This window comes from Oncorhynchus tshawytscha, linkage group LG19 (genome assembly GCF_018296145.1).
Source record: "Oncorhynchus tshawytscha isolate Ot180627B linkage group LG19, Otsh_v2.0, whole genome shotgun sequence".
Classification (NCBI taxonomy): Eukaryota; Metazoa; Chordata; class Actinopteri; order Salmoniformes; family Salmonidae; genus Oncorhynchus; species Oncorhynchus tshawytscha.
This window is the reverse complement of record NC_056447.1, coordinates 50,778,694-50,794,914: the sequence shown is the minus strand read 5'-3', so window position 1 is coordinate 50,794,914 and position 16,221 is coordinate 50,778,694. Positions and strand designations below refer to the sequence as shown.

At 44.0% G+C, this 16,221-nt stretch overlaps 1 protein-coding gene across 3 annotated transcripts in view; it reads right to left on the bottom strand.

Annotated features, from left to right (window-relative positions):
* The window catches only part of LOC112219047 (FYVE, RhoGEF and PH domain-containing protein 6-like), a 31,263-nt gene extending 17,747 nt beyond the window's left edge, over nt 1-13,516 (bottom strand). For all 3 annotated transcript variants that reach the window (XR_006079401.1, XR_006079402.1, XM_042301832.1), the window contains exons 1-9: nt 13,248-13,516; nt 9,700-12,136; nt 7,312-7,450; nt 6,635-6,733; nt 4,156-4,307; nt 3,515-3,671; nt 3,246-3,333; nt 366-416; nt 84-142 (exon numbers count right to left, since the gene is read on the bottom strand). Coding sequence is in view for 1 of the 3 variants with exons in the window: in XM_042301832.1 (XP_042157766.1) it covers nt 84-142; nt 366-416; nt 3,246-3,333; nt 3,515-3,671; nt 4,156-4,307; nt 6,635-6,733; nt 7,312-7,450; nt 9,700-12,136; nt 13,248-13,257 (3,192 nt within the window). In the remaining 2 variants the exon portion in view is untranslated. The remainder of the gene's footprint in view (nt 1-83; nt 143-365; nt 417-3,245; nt 3,334-3,514; nt 3,672-4,155; nt 4,308-6,634; nt 6,734-7,311; nt 7,451-9,699; nt 12,137-13,247) is intronic.
* Nucleotides 13,517-16,221: the final 2,705 nt, after the last annotated feature.

Genomic DNA, 16,221 nt, shown 5'->3' with positions numbered 1-16,221 from the left:
AGGGATAAATAAATAAAAGTGAATATTCCACCACAGGTACGGTCATAAAGGCAGTGAATTAAAACGATGTTCTTCCATCTCACCCCCTGTTTCATGATGTCATTGGCATGGTTGGCCACCTCCTTCACGATGCCCAGAGCAGCTGTGGGTGGATATGGAGATACAGGGATTAGGCTACTATTATATACTAATATAAACACATTTAACCCCCCAGACTTCCTGGTTCACTTGCGTCTTATTACAGCTACTACGTTTGTCCTGTTCTACAGTAAATGTGGAGACCCTGTGCTTGTGAGGGGAATGAGTCTCAGAATGATTTTATGCAGAGGACATCCTTGACCATGATACCAAGTGTTTTGCTTTACCTTGTGTGTCTTTGTAATCTGCCGAGTCTGGAGACAGGTTCTTCAGGTAGTCTGAAATGACACACCACTTTAGAGAACATAAAAACATACGCTATCCAATGATGCTACACTAGGAACGGCCAATCGGCAGTTCAATTAGGTCAATACAGGTGCCTTTGTTACTACGCAGGACAAGTGCCTTGAATTGTATAGGAAATTCCTGTAATGTAATTGGGACTGTGAAAATCCTGATATACAACAACCAAAAAAGGTGCTTTGTGAAATGGAATTATACAAGAGTGACGTGGTGAAAGGCATTTTTTCACATTAGTCTCGTGCGATGCTAAGCCCTCTGGCACGTTAAAGCTCGTTATGTCATCGAATCAGATTTGGACCGCGCTTCAAAATCCGAGTACGAGTGGCTTGAGGAGTAGCTGGAAAATTCTCGACATGTTTTGAACGTCTCTGACCAGTAGAGGGCGACGTGACACCATTTAGCTTTACTTCACAAATTCGCACAGTTCCCTCAAATAATTTGTATTTATTAAGGATCCCAGCAGCTACTCTTCCTGGGGTCCAGCACCACTAAGGCAGTTATATACAATTTAAAATATTACATGACATTCGATTTCATAACACCTTTTACAACATATTAAGTGTGTTCCCTCAGGCCACTACTCCACCACATCTACAACACAAAATCAATATGTATGTGTGTGTGTGTCTTATTATGTGTATGCGTGTCTGTACCTGTGTGTGTGTGTGTCTCTTCACAGTCCCCCGTTGTTCCATAACGTGTATTTTTATCTGTTTTTAAAATCTGATTGTACTGATGGCATCAGTTACCTGATGTGGAATAGAGTTCCATGTAGTCATGGCTCTATGTAGTACTGTGGAATAAAGTTCCATGTAGTCATGGCTCTATGTAGTACTGTGGAATAGAGTTCCATGTAGTCATGGCTCTATGTAGTACTGTGGAATAGAGTTCCATGTAGTCATGGCTCTATGTAGTACTGTGGAATAGAGTTCCATGTAGTCATGGCTCTATGTAGTACTGTGGAATAGAGTTCCATGTAGTCATGGCTCTATGTAGTACTGTGGAATAGAGTTCCATGTAGTACTGTGGAATAGAGTTCCATGTAGTCATGGCTCTATGTAGTACTGTGGAATAGAGTTCCATGTAGTCATGGCTCTATGTAGTACTGTGGAATAGAGTTCCATGTAGTCATGGCTCTATGTAGTACTGTGGAAGTTCCATGTAGTTGGCTCTATGTAGTATGAATAGAGTTCCATGTAGTCATGGCTCTATGTAGTACTGTGGAATAGAGTTCCATGTAGTCATGGCTCTATGTAGTACTGTGGAATAGAGTTCCATGTAGTCATGGCTCTATGTAGTACTGTAGAATAGAGTTCCATGTAGTCATGGCTCTATGTAGTACAGTGCGCCTCCCATAGTCTGTTCTGGACTTGGGGACTGTGAAGAGACCTCTGGTGGCATGTCTCGTGGGGTATGCATAAGTGTCCAAGCTGTACGCAAGTCGTTTAAAAACGGACATTTCGGTGCATTCAGCATGTCAACACTTCTTACAAAAACAAGTAGTGATGAAGTCAATCTCTCCTCCACTTTGAGCCATGAGAGATTTACATTCATATTATTAATGTTAACTCTCTGTGTACATTGAAGGGCCAGCCTTGCTGCCCTGTTCTGAGCCAATTATAAATGTTCCTAAGTCCCTCTATATTGGGGACTGGACAGTAGTTTAGGTGCAACAAAACTAGGGCCTGTAGGACCTGCCTTTGTTGATAGTGTTGTTAAGGCAGAGCAGCGCTTTATTATGGACAGACTTCTCCCCATCTTAGCTACTGTTACATCAACATGTTTTCGCCATGACAGTTTACAATCTAGTGTTACTCAAAGCAGATTAGTCACCTCAACTTGCTCAATTTTCACATTATTCATTACAAGATTTAGTTGAGGTTTAACGGTTTAGTGAATGATTTGTCCGAAATACAATGCTTTTTAGTTTTAGAAATATTTAGGACTAACCTATTTCTAGCCACCCATTTTGAAACTAACTGCAGCTCTTTGTTAAGTGTTGCAGTCATTTCAGTCGCTGTAGTAGCTGACGTGTATAGGGTTGAATCATCCTCGTACATGGACACACTGGCTTTACTCAGAGCATGTTGTTAGTAATGATTGAAAAAATTTAACGGGTTTAGACAGCTGCCCTGTGGAATTCCTGATTCTACCTGGATTATGTTGGAGAGGCTTCCATTAAAGAACACCCTCTGTGTTCTGTTAGACAGGTAACTCTTTATCCACAATATAGCAGGGGGTGTAAAGCCATAACACCCTCTGTGTTCTGTTAGACAGGTAACTCTTTATCCACAATATAGCAGGGGGGTGTAAAGCCATAACACATACGTTTTTCCCACCAGCAGACTACGATCGATAATGTCAAAAGCCGTACTGAAGTCTAACAAAACAGCTCCCACAATCTTTTTATCATCAATTTTCTCTGAGCCAATCATCAGTCATTTGTGTAAGCGCTGTGCTTGTTGAGTGTCCTTCCCTGTAGTAATTTTCCATCCAAGTTGTCAGACCCAGGTGGCTTGTCATTGTTCATAAACAACCATTTTTTCACCTCTTCCACACTCAAAATTACAATGATTGTCTTTCATGATTTGGTCAGTTATACTTAGTGGCTGCATTTGTTGCTGGCATGTCATGCCTGAATTTGCTCGTCTTACCGATGAAAAGGTGGGAGGAGTTGTTTACGGTAATTATGTGCAATGATTTAGCAATCTTGTTACATCTCTCTGTGCACATTAGTAATAGTCTAATCCTGATATTGTCCAGGAACACGGCCCAAAATAACCACACACTCTGTTGCAGTTTACCTGTGAGCAGCATCTGATACTGAGGGATCCTCTGAACAGGCTTCAGCAGGTAATGCCTCAGAGCCAGGCTGGCACAGCGAGGACCAGCCTGAGACACACAGTCAGAAAAACATTATTTACAACACACTAGCAGACACAAACATGCACAGACAGAAATCCAAACACACACACACAAACATCAACACCAAGACCCACAAAGAAAGCATATCACAAACAACGCCTTCAAGCAACAACGCACCAAAACGGGTTGACCCAGTGAGACGGTTTACCTCAAATTCCCGCACCACTGCAGCGAAAGCTGGATTCTTCCTGCTATGCTCGTCTAGTAGGGCCACATTCTTGTCAAACTCTCTGATGTATGTGGAATACATCTTCAGATAAGGCCCTTTCTTCACAAAGATGTCAGCTAGACGACCATGTTCATCCCTGATCAATGAAACAAAGGCTCAGACATTGAGAGAGAGATGGAGTCTCTGATTTATTTCAGTTAGAGCTATCACAGGATTGGTGAGAGATGCAACATTTAGCCAGTCAAGCTTAGATTTACCATGTGATTTTGATGTGTGGTTTACCTCAGGACTGATAGTGATTTATGTAGGTGTAATTCCTTCGTCATGATTAATTAAAGGGATGTTGATGGAGATCAGTTAGTGGTGGCTCTGGTCATAGGAATTGATTCATTCTATTAATTTGAATCATTCTGAATTACACCCTTTTCACACTACAGAGTCAATCAAAGACGAGTCAATCCAAGACGAGCTGTACTGAGGTGACCTGGTTATGCACCCCCTGCAGATATTGGAACCTTTCTGGCAAGGACCATGCGAAAACATAACGTCCGTTCCAGCACAGATCGGTTCAGGTTGACACAGTACTGTGAACATTTGATTGTTCTAAACTAGTACAGTACCACTGGGCGACCCTGTCCTCCAGCTCTCTGAGCAGGTCCTGGTTCAGTTCGTAGAGCTGGGGCAGATAGTACAGGATCTGGTTCAGAATAGCCTCCTCTATAATAGGCTTCCCACTCGGACGAGAAGCCTTCGCCACCGCGTCACGGAAATCCTGTAGGGGGAGAGGGATAGACGGGTCAGAGGGAGAGACAGACAGGCAACACACCACACAGACACAGACAGCATGAGTCTGTATATCGTGGCTATTCTTTTTTAGAGAACACAGAAAAGTGTTCGGCTACAATCCCATCAAACATTCTAAACTGCAAACATTTCAGTTCACTTTAGATCTGAAGTACGAGTCATCCTCGACCTGTGACCTCTATACTAAAGAGTCTTCCATTATAGCCCTGTTTCCAGGAACCCCCCCACACACACACCCCCAGTCCTTAAAGAGTAGAGGGTAGCAGGAGGGGAGGGGAGGATGAGGCACAGCTAGGGCAGCAGTGAAACTGCTTACTACAGATTACAACACATTCCGCACCAGATTGGCTGTAAGGGGCCCAGGCCCTGTGGCAGGGAGCTCCTGTAGATTGGCTGTAAAGGGGCCCAGGCCCTGTGGCTGGGAGCTCCTGTAGCTTACATCTGCAGTTCACAGTCATAATACACTGGTCAGCTTAGATGGGGGGGGGGTTCAAGTACTTGGGGGGGTAGGAGGACTGCACAGGTCACCACCATAACAAATCATGGCTCCACCATATGAATATCAATATAAAAAGGTCTGATTGCTGAATCAAACACATGCCTACAGCATAACTTCCTGTCTCTCCCCCACAGTGTGGTTTCAGAGATAGTGACTCAGTCAGTCATGGTTCATCTGTGGCACAGCCTACAGCATAAGTCTCTCACTTCATATCCTGTGCAGACCTACCACCCCTTAGTCCTTGGAATGTACTGTATGTGTAAACAACGAGAGAAAATAAACTAGTCTTGTGTAACTAATTTGAAAAATCCCTAGCTGAACCTAGACGTCAGCTATTTTACTATTACAATTTGTTCAGATTTTGGTCTAACCAGAAAATTAGTGGTTAGACCAAAACATACAGTCACTGAGTTCAACAAACACCATTAAGTGACTCCAGCTCAGACCAGCTGAGCATGTTCTGACCAGCTGAGCATGTTCTCTCTCTCTCTTTCTCTCGGACCACCGTCAGATCACACCACCGTTGAGAGGCCTCGGGAAACCAACAGAGATGCAAGCCGTGCGGCTGAGAGAAGTGAGGTGTAGTGTACAAAACCCAGAAAGGCCCCGTGTGTTCCTCATGAAGGGGTGTGCCTCAGTGGTTAGCATAATCAAACACACATGGAGCAGTCTGGAGAACATACGGGACTTCTCACGAGATGAAAACTATACCGTACAGAAACACACAAACCCACAGGACTAGAGACTAAGATGGCTTCATACAAACAACAACAAAAACTGTGTTGATAGGCGACAGGTCAAATATGTAGAGAGAGGGGATAAGTGATAGGCGACAGGTCAAATATGTAGAGAGAGGGGATAAGTGCTAGGCGACAGGTCAAATATGTAGAGAGAGGGGATAAGTGCTAGGCGACAGGTCAAATATGTAGAGAGAGGGGATAAGTGCTAGGCGACAGGTCAAATATGTAGAGAGAGGGGATAAGTGCTAGGCGACAGGTCAAATATGTAGAGAGAGGGGATAAGTGCTAGGCGACAGGTCAAATATGTAGAGAGAGGGGATAAGTGCTAGGCGACAGGTCAAATATGTAGAGAGAGGGGATAAGTGCTAGGCGACAGGTCAAATATGTAGAGAGAGGGGATAAGTGCTAGGCGACAGGTTAAATATGTAGAGAGAGGGGATAAGTGCTAGGCGACAGGTTAAATATGTAGAGAGAGGGGATAAGTGCTAGGCGACAGGTTAAATATGTAGAGAGAGGGGATAAGTGCTAGGCGATAGGTTAAATATGTAGAGAGAGGGGATAAGTGCTAGGCGATAGGTTAAATATCTAGAGAGAGGGGATAAGTGCTAGGCGATAGGTTAAATATGTAGAGAGAGGGGATAAGTGATAGGCAATAGGTTAAATATGTAGAGAGAGGGGATAAGTGATAGGCGATAGGTTAAATATGTAGAGAGAGGGGATAAGTGATAGGCAATAGGTTAAATATGTAGAGAGGGGATAAGTGCTAGGCGACAGGTTAAATATGTAGAGAGAGGGGATAAGTGCTAGGCGATAGGTTAAATATGTAGAGAGAGGGGATAAGTGATAGGCGATAGGTTAAATATGTAGAGAGAGGGGATAAGTGATAGGCGATAGGTTAAATATGTAGAGAGAGGGGATAAGTGATAGGCAATAGGTTAAATATGTAGAGAGAGGGGATAAGTGATAGGCGATAGATTAAATATGTAGAGAGAGGGGATAAGTGATAGGCGATAGATTAAATATGTAGAGAGAGGGGATAAGTGCCAGAATACTCACCATATGGAGAAGCTTCAGGACGTTGACAAATACATTCTCGGAGCTCATGATCTCTCTGGCGATGTGGACTATCTTGTTCCGCTTGGCACCACTGCCAGCCTGGCACGGACACAGGTACAAACATGTCAAATAAATCACTACATTTCACCAAAGTTATTGGTTCAATACTCGCAGGGATCAGATCCTAGAAATGCATGTGTGACTGTTACCGTAAGTCCCTTTACATGTGTAGAAACGTCTGCTAAGTGGCACATTCAGTGTCTCACCTCCCTCTCCTCAGTGTCACACCTCCCTCTCCTCAGTGTCTCACCTCCCTCTCCTCAGGCTTCTCAGTGTCTCACCTCCCTCTCCTCAGTGTCTCACCTCCCTCTCCTCAGGCTTCTCAGTGTCTCACCTCCCTCTCCTCAGTGTCTCACCTCCCTCTCCTCAGGCTTCTCAGTGTCTCACCTCCCTCTCCTCAGGCTTCTCACCTCCCCCTCTCCTCAGGCTTCTCACCTCCCTCTCCTCAGGCTTCTCACCTCCCTCTCCTCAGGCTTCTCACCTCCCTCTCCTCAGGCTTCTCACCTCCCTCTCCTCAGGCTTCTCACCTCCCTCTCCTCAGGCTTCTCACCTCCCTCTCCTCAGTGTCTCACCTCCCTCTCCTCAGGCTTCTCACCTCCCTCTCCTCAGTGTCTCACCTCCCTCTCCTCAGGCTTCTCAGTTTCTCCTTTGCTAGAGGAGGAACTCTCATCATCCTCTTCATCTGAACTCTGAACCATGACGTCTTCATCCGACTGACCTTCATCTAGCGGGCCAACATCCTCATCTATAGAACTCCTGTTGGAACAAGAGATGATCAGTAGGAACAGAGACACACACACACACCTGCAGAAACATCCTGAAACTCACAGTCTCACACCTATGGGAAAGAAGAGGTGGGAAGACAGAGTGTAACCTTAAAGTGTATAAATGTGAAAGAGGGAGAGAAGGGAACTGGGGAGGTGAGGTTAGTAACAAAGTGAGATTAGTAAAATGCCTGAGTATGGATATAATTTATCATGGAGGGGGGTCTTTTTAACTGAAGAATCATCATCATGTCCAGTAGTTTTCCACCATGTCCTGCAGTGACCACACAGTGCACACATTAAATAGAGACTGACCAGGGACAACACATTTCACTATTCAATCCTTCACACACACAACATAAAAGATCAAGACAAAAAGCAATGCCTTGGGTCAGCTGAGGGGGTTTGGCTAGATGCCACCACTGCTGCCAACGCAAACATAACAAAGGACTCTGTTCCAAACCAGTCACTCCTCCCTACTCCTAGTTGCTTGAACTTGAGGAAATGAAAGGTTTGGATAGGTGTAAGCCACAGGTCAACCCAAACATTAGAAAGCCCCGGTTCCAAACCGGTAACCCTACCCTAATCCTAACCCCTAGCAAAAGGCTAGGCAGAACTCTTGATAGGGGCTAGTAGGATTTGTTTAGAACTGGGCCACAGCAAATGGCTACCTGATGTAGTCTCCTTCTCTGTGCATACTGAGGCAATATACCCTGTTTACAGTAGAGATGCTTCTATGGCTGTTTTGTGGAAGTGAGCAGCACTGACTTAAACACTGAGCCACTGGTTCAAGGCACAGAACACAGTAAACATTTTTCAAATGCCAACTGATTTTTAGTCAGACCATTTTCAGTGCTGGTCGTACCGATGACACTGACACCATACCTTTAAAGTCTGCACAGAATAGACCTAGATGGTAAAATGGTCATAACAAACCTCTAAAAGAGTGAGACAGTGATGCAAGACTATAGTCTCTAAGTAACTGTCACAAAAATGTAAATGTACTGAAATGTTGCTTATGTTTCTGAGGGAAGGGTCAAACAAACAAACATCCCTCATTACACTGAACTCACTGCAGCTGGATATTTTGGTGAATCTCTGAAAGATGTGTCACTCCCCAACATGCTTCAGTGCCAATCTAGTGCCAGCTCACCAGACTGGAGTTTCCATTAACACTACATACTAAGCATACTTCCCCTTAGTCTGCCATGACTCAGAATCACTCCTACAAAAGCGCCGCTTTTCAGGTGATTTTTTCACCTGAAGACTTTGATTTATTGAGAATATTATACGAGCCCCTCCTTGTATGGAACTACTTTTCATAAGACACACAAGAATGTATATAGCCTGTTGTTTTACTGTTGTTTTTATTTCTTTACCTACCTATTGTTCACCTAATACCTTTTTTTGCACTATTGGTTAGAGCCTGTAAGTAAGCATTTCACTGTAAGGTCTACTACACCTGTTGTATTCAGCATTTCACTGTAAGGTCTACTACACCTGTTGTATTCAGCATTTCACTGTAAGGTCTACTACACCTGTTGTATTCAGCATTTCACTGTAAGGTCTACTACACCTGTTGTATTCAGCATTTCACTGTAAGGTCTACTACACCTGTTGTATTCAGCATTTCACTGTAAGGTCTACTACACTTGTTGTATTCAGCATTTCACTGTAAGGTCTACTACACCTGTTGTATTCGGCATTTCACTGTAAGGTCTACTACACCTGTTGTATTCAGCATTTCTCTGTAAGGTCTACACCTGTTGTATTCGGCGCATGTGACAAATAAACGTTGATTTGATTAACCACCAACCTATGAAAGGTGTGCTGCTGAGACAGAACCAGTCAGTACCAGTCTGTCTCCCCAGGCAACAAGAAGAATGAATACCTCTCAGTGCTGCTGAGACAGAACCAGTCTGTACCAGTCTGTCTCCCCAGGCAACAAGAAGAATGAATACCTCTCAGTGCTGCTGAGACAGAACCAGTCAGTACCAGTCTGTCTCCACAGGCAACAAGAAGAATGAATACCTCTCAGTGCTGCTGAGACAGAACCAGTCAGTACCAGTCTGTCTCCCCAGGCAACAAGAAGAATGACTACCTCTCAGTGCTGCTGAGACAGAACCAATCAGTACCAGTCTGTCTCCCCAGGCAACAAGAAGAATGAATACCTCTCAGTGCTGCTGAGACAGAACCAGTCAGTACCAGTCTGTCTCCCCAGGCAACAAGAAGAATGAATACCTCTCAGTGCTGCTGTGCTGGTTCAGTTGTTGTTCACTGTGTCTCTTCAGGGGATGGTACGGCTCCTGTTCCTCATAGAAGAATTCCTCAGTGCTGCTGTGTTCACTGTGTCTCTTCAGGGGATGGTACGGCTCCTGTTCCTCATAGATATCGGCATCATCATACAGGTGGTTGTGGCACTCCGACTGGTCCGGTGGTGTACCCACCCCGAGCTCACTCCCCCGTAATCCCAGTCCAACAGGCTGGATAAAATATTCAGGTATGGCCTCGTAATAGGGAACATTTTCATACTCCACAGCCTGCTCCGCTCCGGGGTAGTGGATCTCATCCCCGTCCACGCTCTGCTCCGCCCCAACCCCAATCACCCCCAGCTGGGGACAGGAGAACTTGCGGGCATCCCCCACTCGAATGCCCATGCGTTCCTGGAAACAGACGCCACGGTCTTGGAATACATCATCCGCATATTGTTCTGCCTCAGCTGCAGTGCTGTCTAGAGACTGGCCTCCCTTGGCTAGCAGCTTGGGCAGCCTCTTGACAGAGAGTTTCAGATCGAGAAGCCTCCGAAAAGAGTTCCGTTTCTGTCCCTCAGAGGGGGTCAGGTCGGCAGAGGAGAAGGACTTGGCCTTCTGTTTCCCCCGGCTGGAGCGAGACGGCTTGGACGGTGACAGCGTTTCATCTGTTGGCAAGCTGCCCTTTGTCTGTGTGTTGTCTGTGCTCCTCTTACGGGATACAGGAGACACCAGCGTCTGAAAGATTCTGTTCCTTTTTGGTTTATCCTCTCCTGGGGTTGCAGGGAGCTTTCTCATAGCTTTCGTGGCCTTGGTGAGGGCACCTCCATCATCGTCACTATCGGAAGTCTTTCGTTCCTCCACTTCTCTCTCTTCTGACAGTTCATTCTTCAGTACCCACGCTGCTGGGGAGCTGCGTCTCTGCAGTTTCTTGGGGAAGCCGGCCATCTTGTTTTGAGCACTTGCGTTTTCTTTGTAACTCCCAGTGGTTATTAAGGTGAGGGGAAAGTGGCAGTTGGAGCTGAGCTCCAGCTGGTTGGAAAGACTAGTTGTCATCCTCTCGCAACCAGTCTTATCATGGATCTCCTCCTCTTCATTCCTCCCTTCCTCCTCCTCTTCCTTGTCCACTGAACACTCCAGTTCATAGACACCGTCATCCACCCATCTCAGCTCTTCCTCCTCTACATCCTGAGGGAGGTGCAGACAGGAAGAGGAGGGGAGGAGGTGCAGAGGGGAGGAGGTGGGGAGGAGGTGCTGAGAGGAGGTGGCAGAGGAGGTCGGTGCTGCTCTCTCAGGTTCAGAAAGAAAGGCTTCCTTTCTGGGAGGGGGAGCAGGAACAGGTGGCGGGCCGGGTGTCCTGGAGGATGGGAGACCCTCCCAGCTATCATTTGTACTGGCAGGACTTTCTGGGATGTTGTGTGCCTGAGTAGCAGGTGCGTTGACAGACAGAGATGGGCTGCTTTTCCTCTCCAGTGACACCTTTCTGACAGTCATTTCCCTCCCTTGCCTCCCCTCCTCTGGGACTTCCTGTCCAACCAGAACAGACTTCCTGGGTTTCCGTGGTACGGGGACAGGGAGGGGCTTCTTAGGGGCAGCTGGGTTCTGATTGGATGTGCCAGTGTCTCTGCCAATCCCTGTGGAGCTGGTGGGATCTTCCTGTTCTCCGTGACCAATGGCATTAGAGGAGGTGGAGACGACGTTACCGTTGGCTTCATTGCTATGCGTTCTCTGAGGAAGAGGGCGCTTTATGTCAGGGCGTGATGATGGCGTCACAATGTCTGAGTTGAGGTTCTGTTTCGGGTTTAAGAGGTGGTTATTGGTGGACAGCAACACAACCTGTACGCAATTGTCTGGTAGAGCGTTGTTGACTACTTTCCTCTTGTTGTTGTTGACCCCTTTGTTCACTCCAGATCGAGATCTGAGAACAGGCTTTATTCTAGATTCCTCCGTTTTGCAATTGTTATGCAATGTTTTCAAGTCTTTAGGAATTGTGTTAATCACTGTGTCCGTTGTGATACTGTTCCCAACACACAGACAGTTCTTCTGGCTACACAGACAGATAGGAATAATATTATCCCAATCAGGTATTGTATTCCTGGACTTCAGAAGACCTATACTTGTAGACATCTCCGATGGTCTCTGAGAATAAGTCTGATGGTGATGGACAGTCTTTGAGGAAAGAGGTTTGTACTCCATAGTGGCGGTGAGGCATGGTTTGGGTAGGCATGGTGGTTTGGACTCCACAGAAGTGGTGAGGAATGGTTTGGGTAGGCATGGTGGTTTAGGGGCCAGAGCTGGTTTAACCGTCTTTGGTGTACAGAGGGAAGCCTGAAAAAGGCCATCTCTTTTGGGGGTCGAGGAGGGGGAGGGTCCTGGCCTCTGTGGCTGGGCATTCTTTGGTTTGGGGGCAACTGGTGGTTTCTGCATGCCTGGAGAGAGCGAGTGAGGGAGAGAGAGAGGGAGGGAGGGAGCGAGCGAGAGAGAGAGCGAGCGAGAGAGAGAGAGAGTGAGAGAGGGAGAGAGAGAGTGAGAGAGGGAGAGAGAGAGAGCGAGAGGGAGAGCGAGAGAGAGCGAAAGAGGGAAAGAGGGAGAGAGCGAGTGAGCGAGAGAGAGAGAGTGAGAGTGAGAGAGGGAGAGAGAGAATGAACAGGTGTTAGAAAGTGGCACCATCATCAAGACATCAAGCTCATAAATGAAAGTAAAAAAAGGTCAAATTCTCAAGATGATTCAAATATAAGAAAATACTGATACTGTAAAATAATAATCCATTAAACATTGAAATGTTCTGAAAAGGCAGACAGATGCTGGGTGAAAGAGGAGAAAAAGGTCAGTCCTGTTGTAAAGGTTGACGGGTTTTTGTGTGTGTGTCCTGTTGATCAAGTAGGCCCTTCACCAAGTACCACAACACCACTCAGTGTGTTTGAAATACCAGGCATATCACATGACTGTTGTTTCCACACACACACACACACACACACACACACACACACACACACACACACACACACACACACACACACCTCAACAGTACAGTAATCATATTAATGGTCCAGCCAACAAAGCAGCGGTGGGAATTACTAGGAGTGGGAGTATGGAGCTGGTGCCAGGTCGTGTGACCGCTGAGTGGTCACGTAGACAGAGTAACTGTATCCCAATTCTCTACCCTAAAAGGTGCACTTGCTCACTTTTCTTCATGGATTTAAAAGAACCTGACTGATGTAAGAAATATGGTGGAAATTCCCTCTAGTCTAGATCCATTCTTATGTCAATTGGACCAATCCAATGCTCCAGGCACGACGACAATAAACACTAGACTTGTGTATCGGAGCCACCAAACAGCTCCAATTATGACTTTATACCAAATAAAATTGATTTGAATCCCAAATGTAGCATTGTTTAAATAACAATCTTAAACGAATATTTATAGGTTTGTGTAAAAAGTCTATTCTCTACACAGGTAAATGAAGCTTGCTTTACAAATCCGACAACCCAAACGACATCGATTGACACTTCTCATCAACTTTGTGCCAGTCAACAAACCTGCGCTCATGACGATGATTCCTGCCGCACAATCACACTCCTCCGGCTTCTCAAAATCGTTCAACTCAACCCAGGAAACCGCTGGCTTTCTTCATTCTTCCTTGAGACCCATTGTCAACACTCAAGTGTGGCGTCAAAACGTTGTAATTAATCTTGCGATCTACCCTTTAAAGATGAAGTTATATTTTCACATTTGATCTTGAACTGGCAACAGTCGCGATGCACTGATCCACCCCGATGTTATGAACTGGGATGAGTTTATTGCTGGACATTCACACAATGTCCACTAGGGGTCTCTCAAAGCACCAATCAGCACTTGATACAGTAACTAAATGTTGTCCCGCCCTTGTTTCTGTTATAAAGCTGAGTGATTGGGCTGAAGAAGTGAAACTACTCACAAATTCACAGACAACTATGGATGCGAGGACTGACCGTCCAGGATATCACAATTCTAGTCTTAACCGTGTTTTGAGGATATATATTGTTTGTTTACATTTACTTCGTTTACAAACATTGGCGTAAAACCAGGTTATATTTTTGGTTCTGATGGGGTAGGACAGTTGAACTTAAATCATGAGGCATTTTTCTAAGTTATATCCGTCAAGAATCCATGGGTACATATCCTTCATTTATAAGTCCAAAAATGTATGTAGCAGGCAAACCTATACAGAAAGTCATTTTTGGTCGTTTATTTAATATACCAACTTTTCCAAATAGTGGAGGTAGTCAAATCTCGTTTTTTTTATACATATATATATATATATTTTTATAGAGTTTCACCTAAAAGGAAACTATTTGTCATTGATATTCAAATTCAGGTCTCAGAAAAAGAACCTAAAACTACAACAGTTAGTTGAATTAGTCTAAATATATGATCATTAGCAGATGGTTTGGAGGGCTCTCAGATATGAATCTTTATATAGCCTAAAACCTACAGTTACAGTGCCTTCCAAAAGTATGCACACCCTTTGATGTTGTGGTGTTACAGCCTGAATATAACATTGATCACATTGACATTTTGTGTCACTGGCTTATACACAACAGCCCATAATGTCAAAGTGGAATTATGTTTTTAGACATTTTTACCAATTCATTAAAAATGAAAAGCTGAAATGTCTTGAGTCAATAAGTATTCAACCCCTTTGTTGAGTCTAAATACACTCAGAGTAAAAATGTACTTCATAAGTTACATTATAAATTTCATGGACTCACTCTGTGTTCAATGATAGTGTTTAACAATTTCAAACACAGATTCAACCACAAACACAACGGAGATTTTCCAACGCCTCACAAAGAAGGACACCTATTGTAGACCAGGAAAATAAAAAAGCATACATTGAATATCCCTTTGAGCACGGTGAAGTTATTAATGACTCTTTGGATGGTGTATCGATACACCCCAGTCACTACAAAGATACAGGCGTTGTTCCTAACTCAGATGCCGGAGAGGAGGGAAACCGCTCAGGGATTTCACCATGAAGCCAATGGTGTTTTTAAAACAGTTACAGAGTTTAATGGCTGTGATAGTAGAACACTGAGGATGGATCAACAACATTGTAGTTACTCCACAATACTAATCTAAATGATAGAGTGAAAAGAAGGAAGTCAGTACAGAAAAAAAAAATCAAAACATGCATCCTGTTTGCAACAAGGCACTAAGGTAAAACTGCAAAAAATTGGCAAAGGAATTAACTTTATGTCCTGAATACAAAACATTATGTTTGTGGCAAATCCAACACAACACATCACTGAGTACCACTCTTCATATTTTCAAGCATGATGGTGGCTGCATCATGTTATGGGTATGCTTGTCGGCAAGGACTAGAGAGCTAAGCACAGGAAAAATCCTAAAGGAACGCCTTGTTCAGTCTGCTTTCCAACAGACACTGGGAGACAAATTCACCTTTCAGCAGGACAACAAACTAAAACACAAGGTACACACTGGAGTTGCTTACCAAGAAGACAGTGAATGTTCCTGAGTGGCCTAGTTACAGTTTTGACTTAAATCAGCTTGAAAATGTATGGCAAGGCTTGAAAATGGCTGTCTATCAAAGGTCAAAAACCAACTTCAATTTAAAAAAATTAAAATAATATGCAAGTATTGTACAATCCAGGTGTGGAAAGCTCTTAGAGATTTACCCAGAAAGACTCACAGCTGTAATCCCTGCCAAAGGTGATTCTAACATGCATTGACTCAGGGGTGTGAATACATATGTAAATTAGATATGGTTGTATTTCATTTTCAATAAATTTGATCATATTTCTAAAAACATATTTTCACTTTGTCATTATGGGATATTGTGTGTAAATGGGTGAGCAACATTTTTTTTATTTCATTTAAAACCCACTTTAAATTCAGGCTGTAACATAACAAAATGTTGAATAAGTCCAAGACAAATACAAATACTTTCTGAAGGCACCGTAACTTAGATGAGGGACATAGAATCACCTCAACATTAGAGTAGATCACTTTAGCAGCTTCAAAATGACTGACACGGACATTTTCACAAGGCGGTACAGTAACACTTTACACATAGTTCTTCGTCATGTGTTAGTACCTTTGTGATTATTTACATTTAGCAGCAAATGTTCCATAGGACATTGTAAATGGCTTTATAATTTGCATAATAATGGCATTATTACAATGCGTAATAACAATAATACAATGAACAGACACTATTCCTCTTGTGTACAGTCGTTTATAAAAACTCTCAGCTCATTGCTATGCAATTCAAGTTTTTATTAAGTGTTCGAAAGGAAACTAAACGTTTAAAAAAAACTGCCGTCTTGAATCAACTACAGCCAAGCTAAGTGGAAAATCATGTCAGTTTGTATTGGGAGTAAACTAAGCCATTTAAAGATGGTAAAGAGTGTGTTTGAAACATGAACAACTCCCCTCAGATGGACAAAGAGTTTCAAAGTTGTTTTTGCTAAGCATCCAACTTGCTGTTTGCATGTATGCAAATGGGTTTTA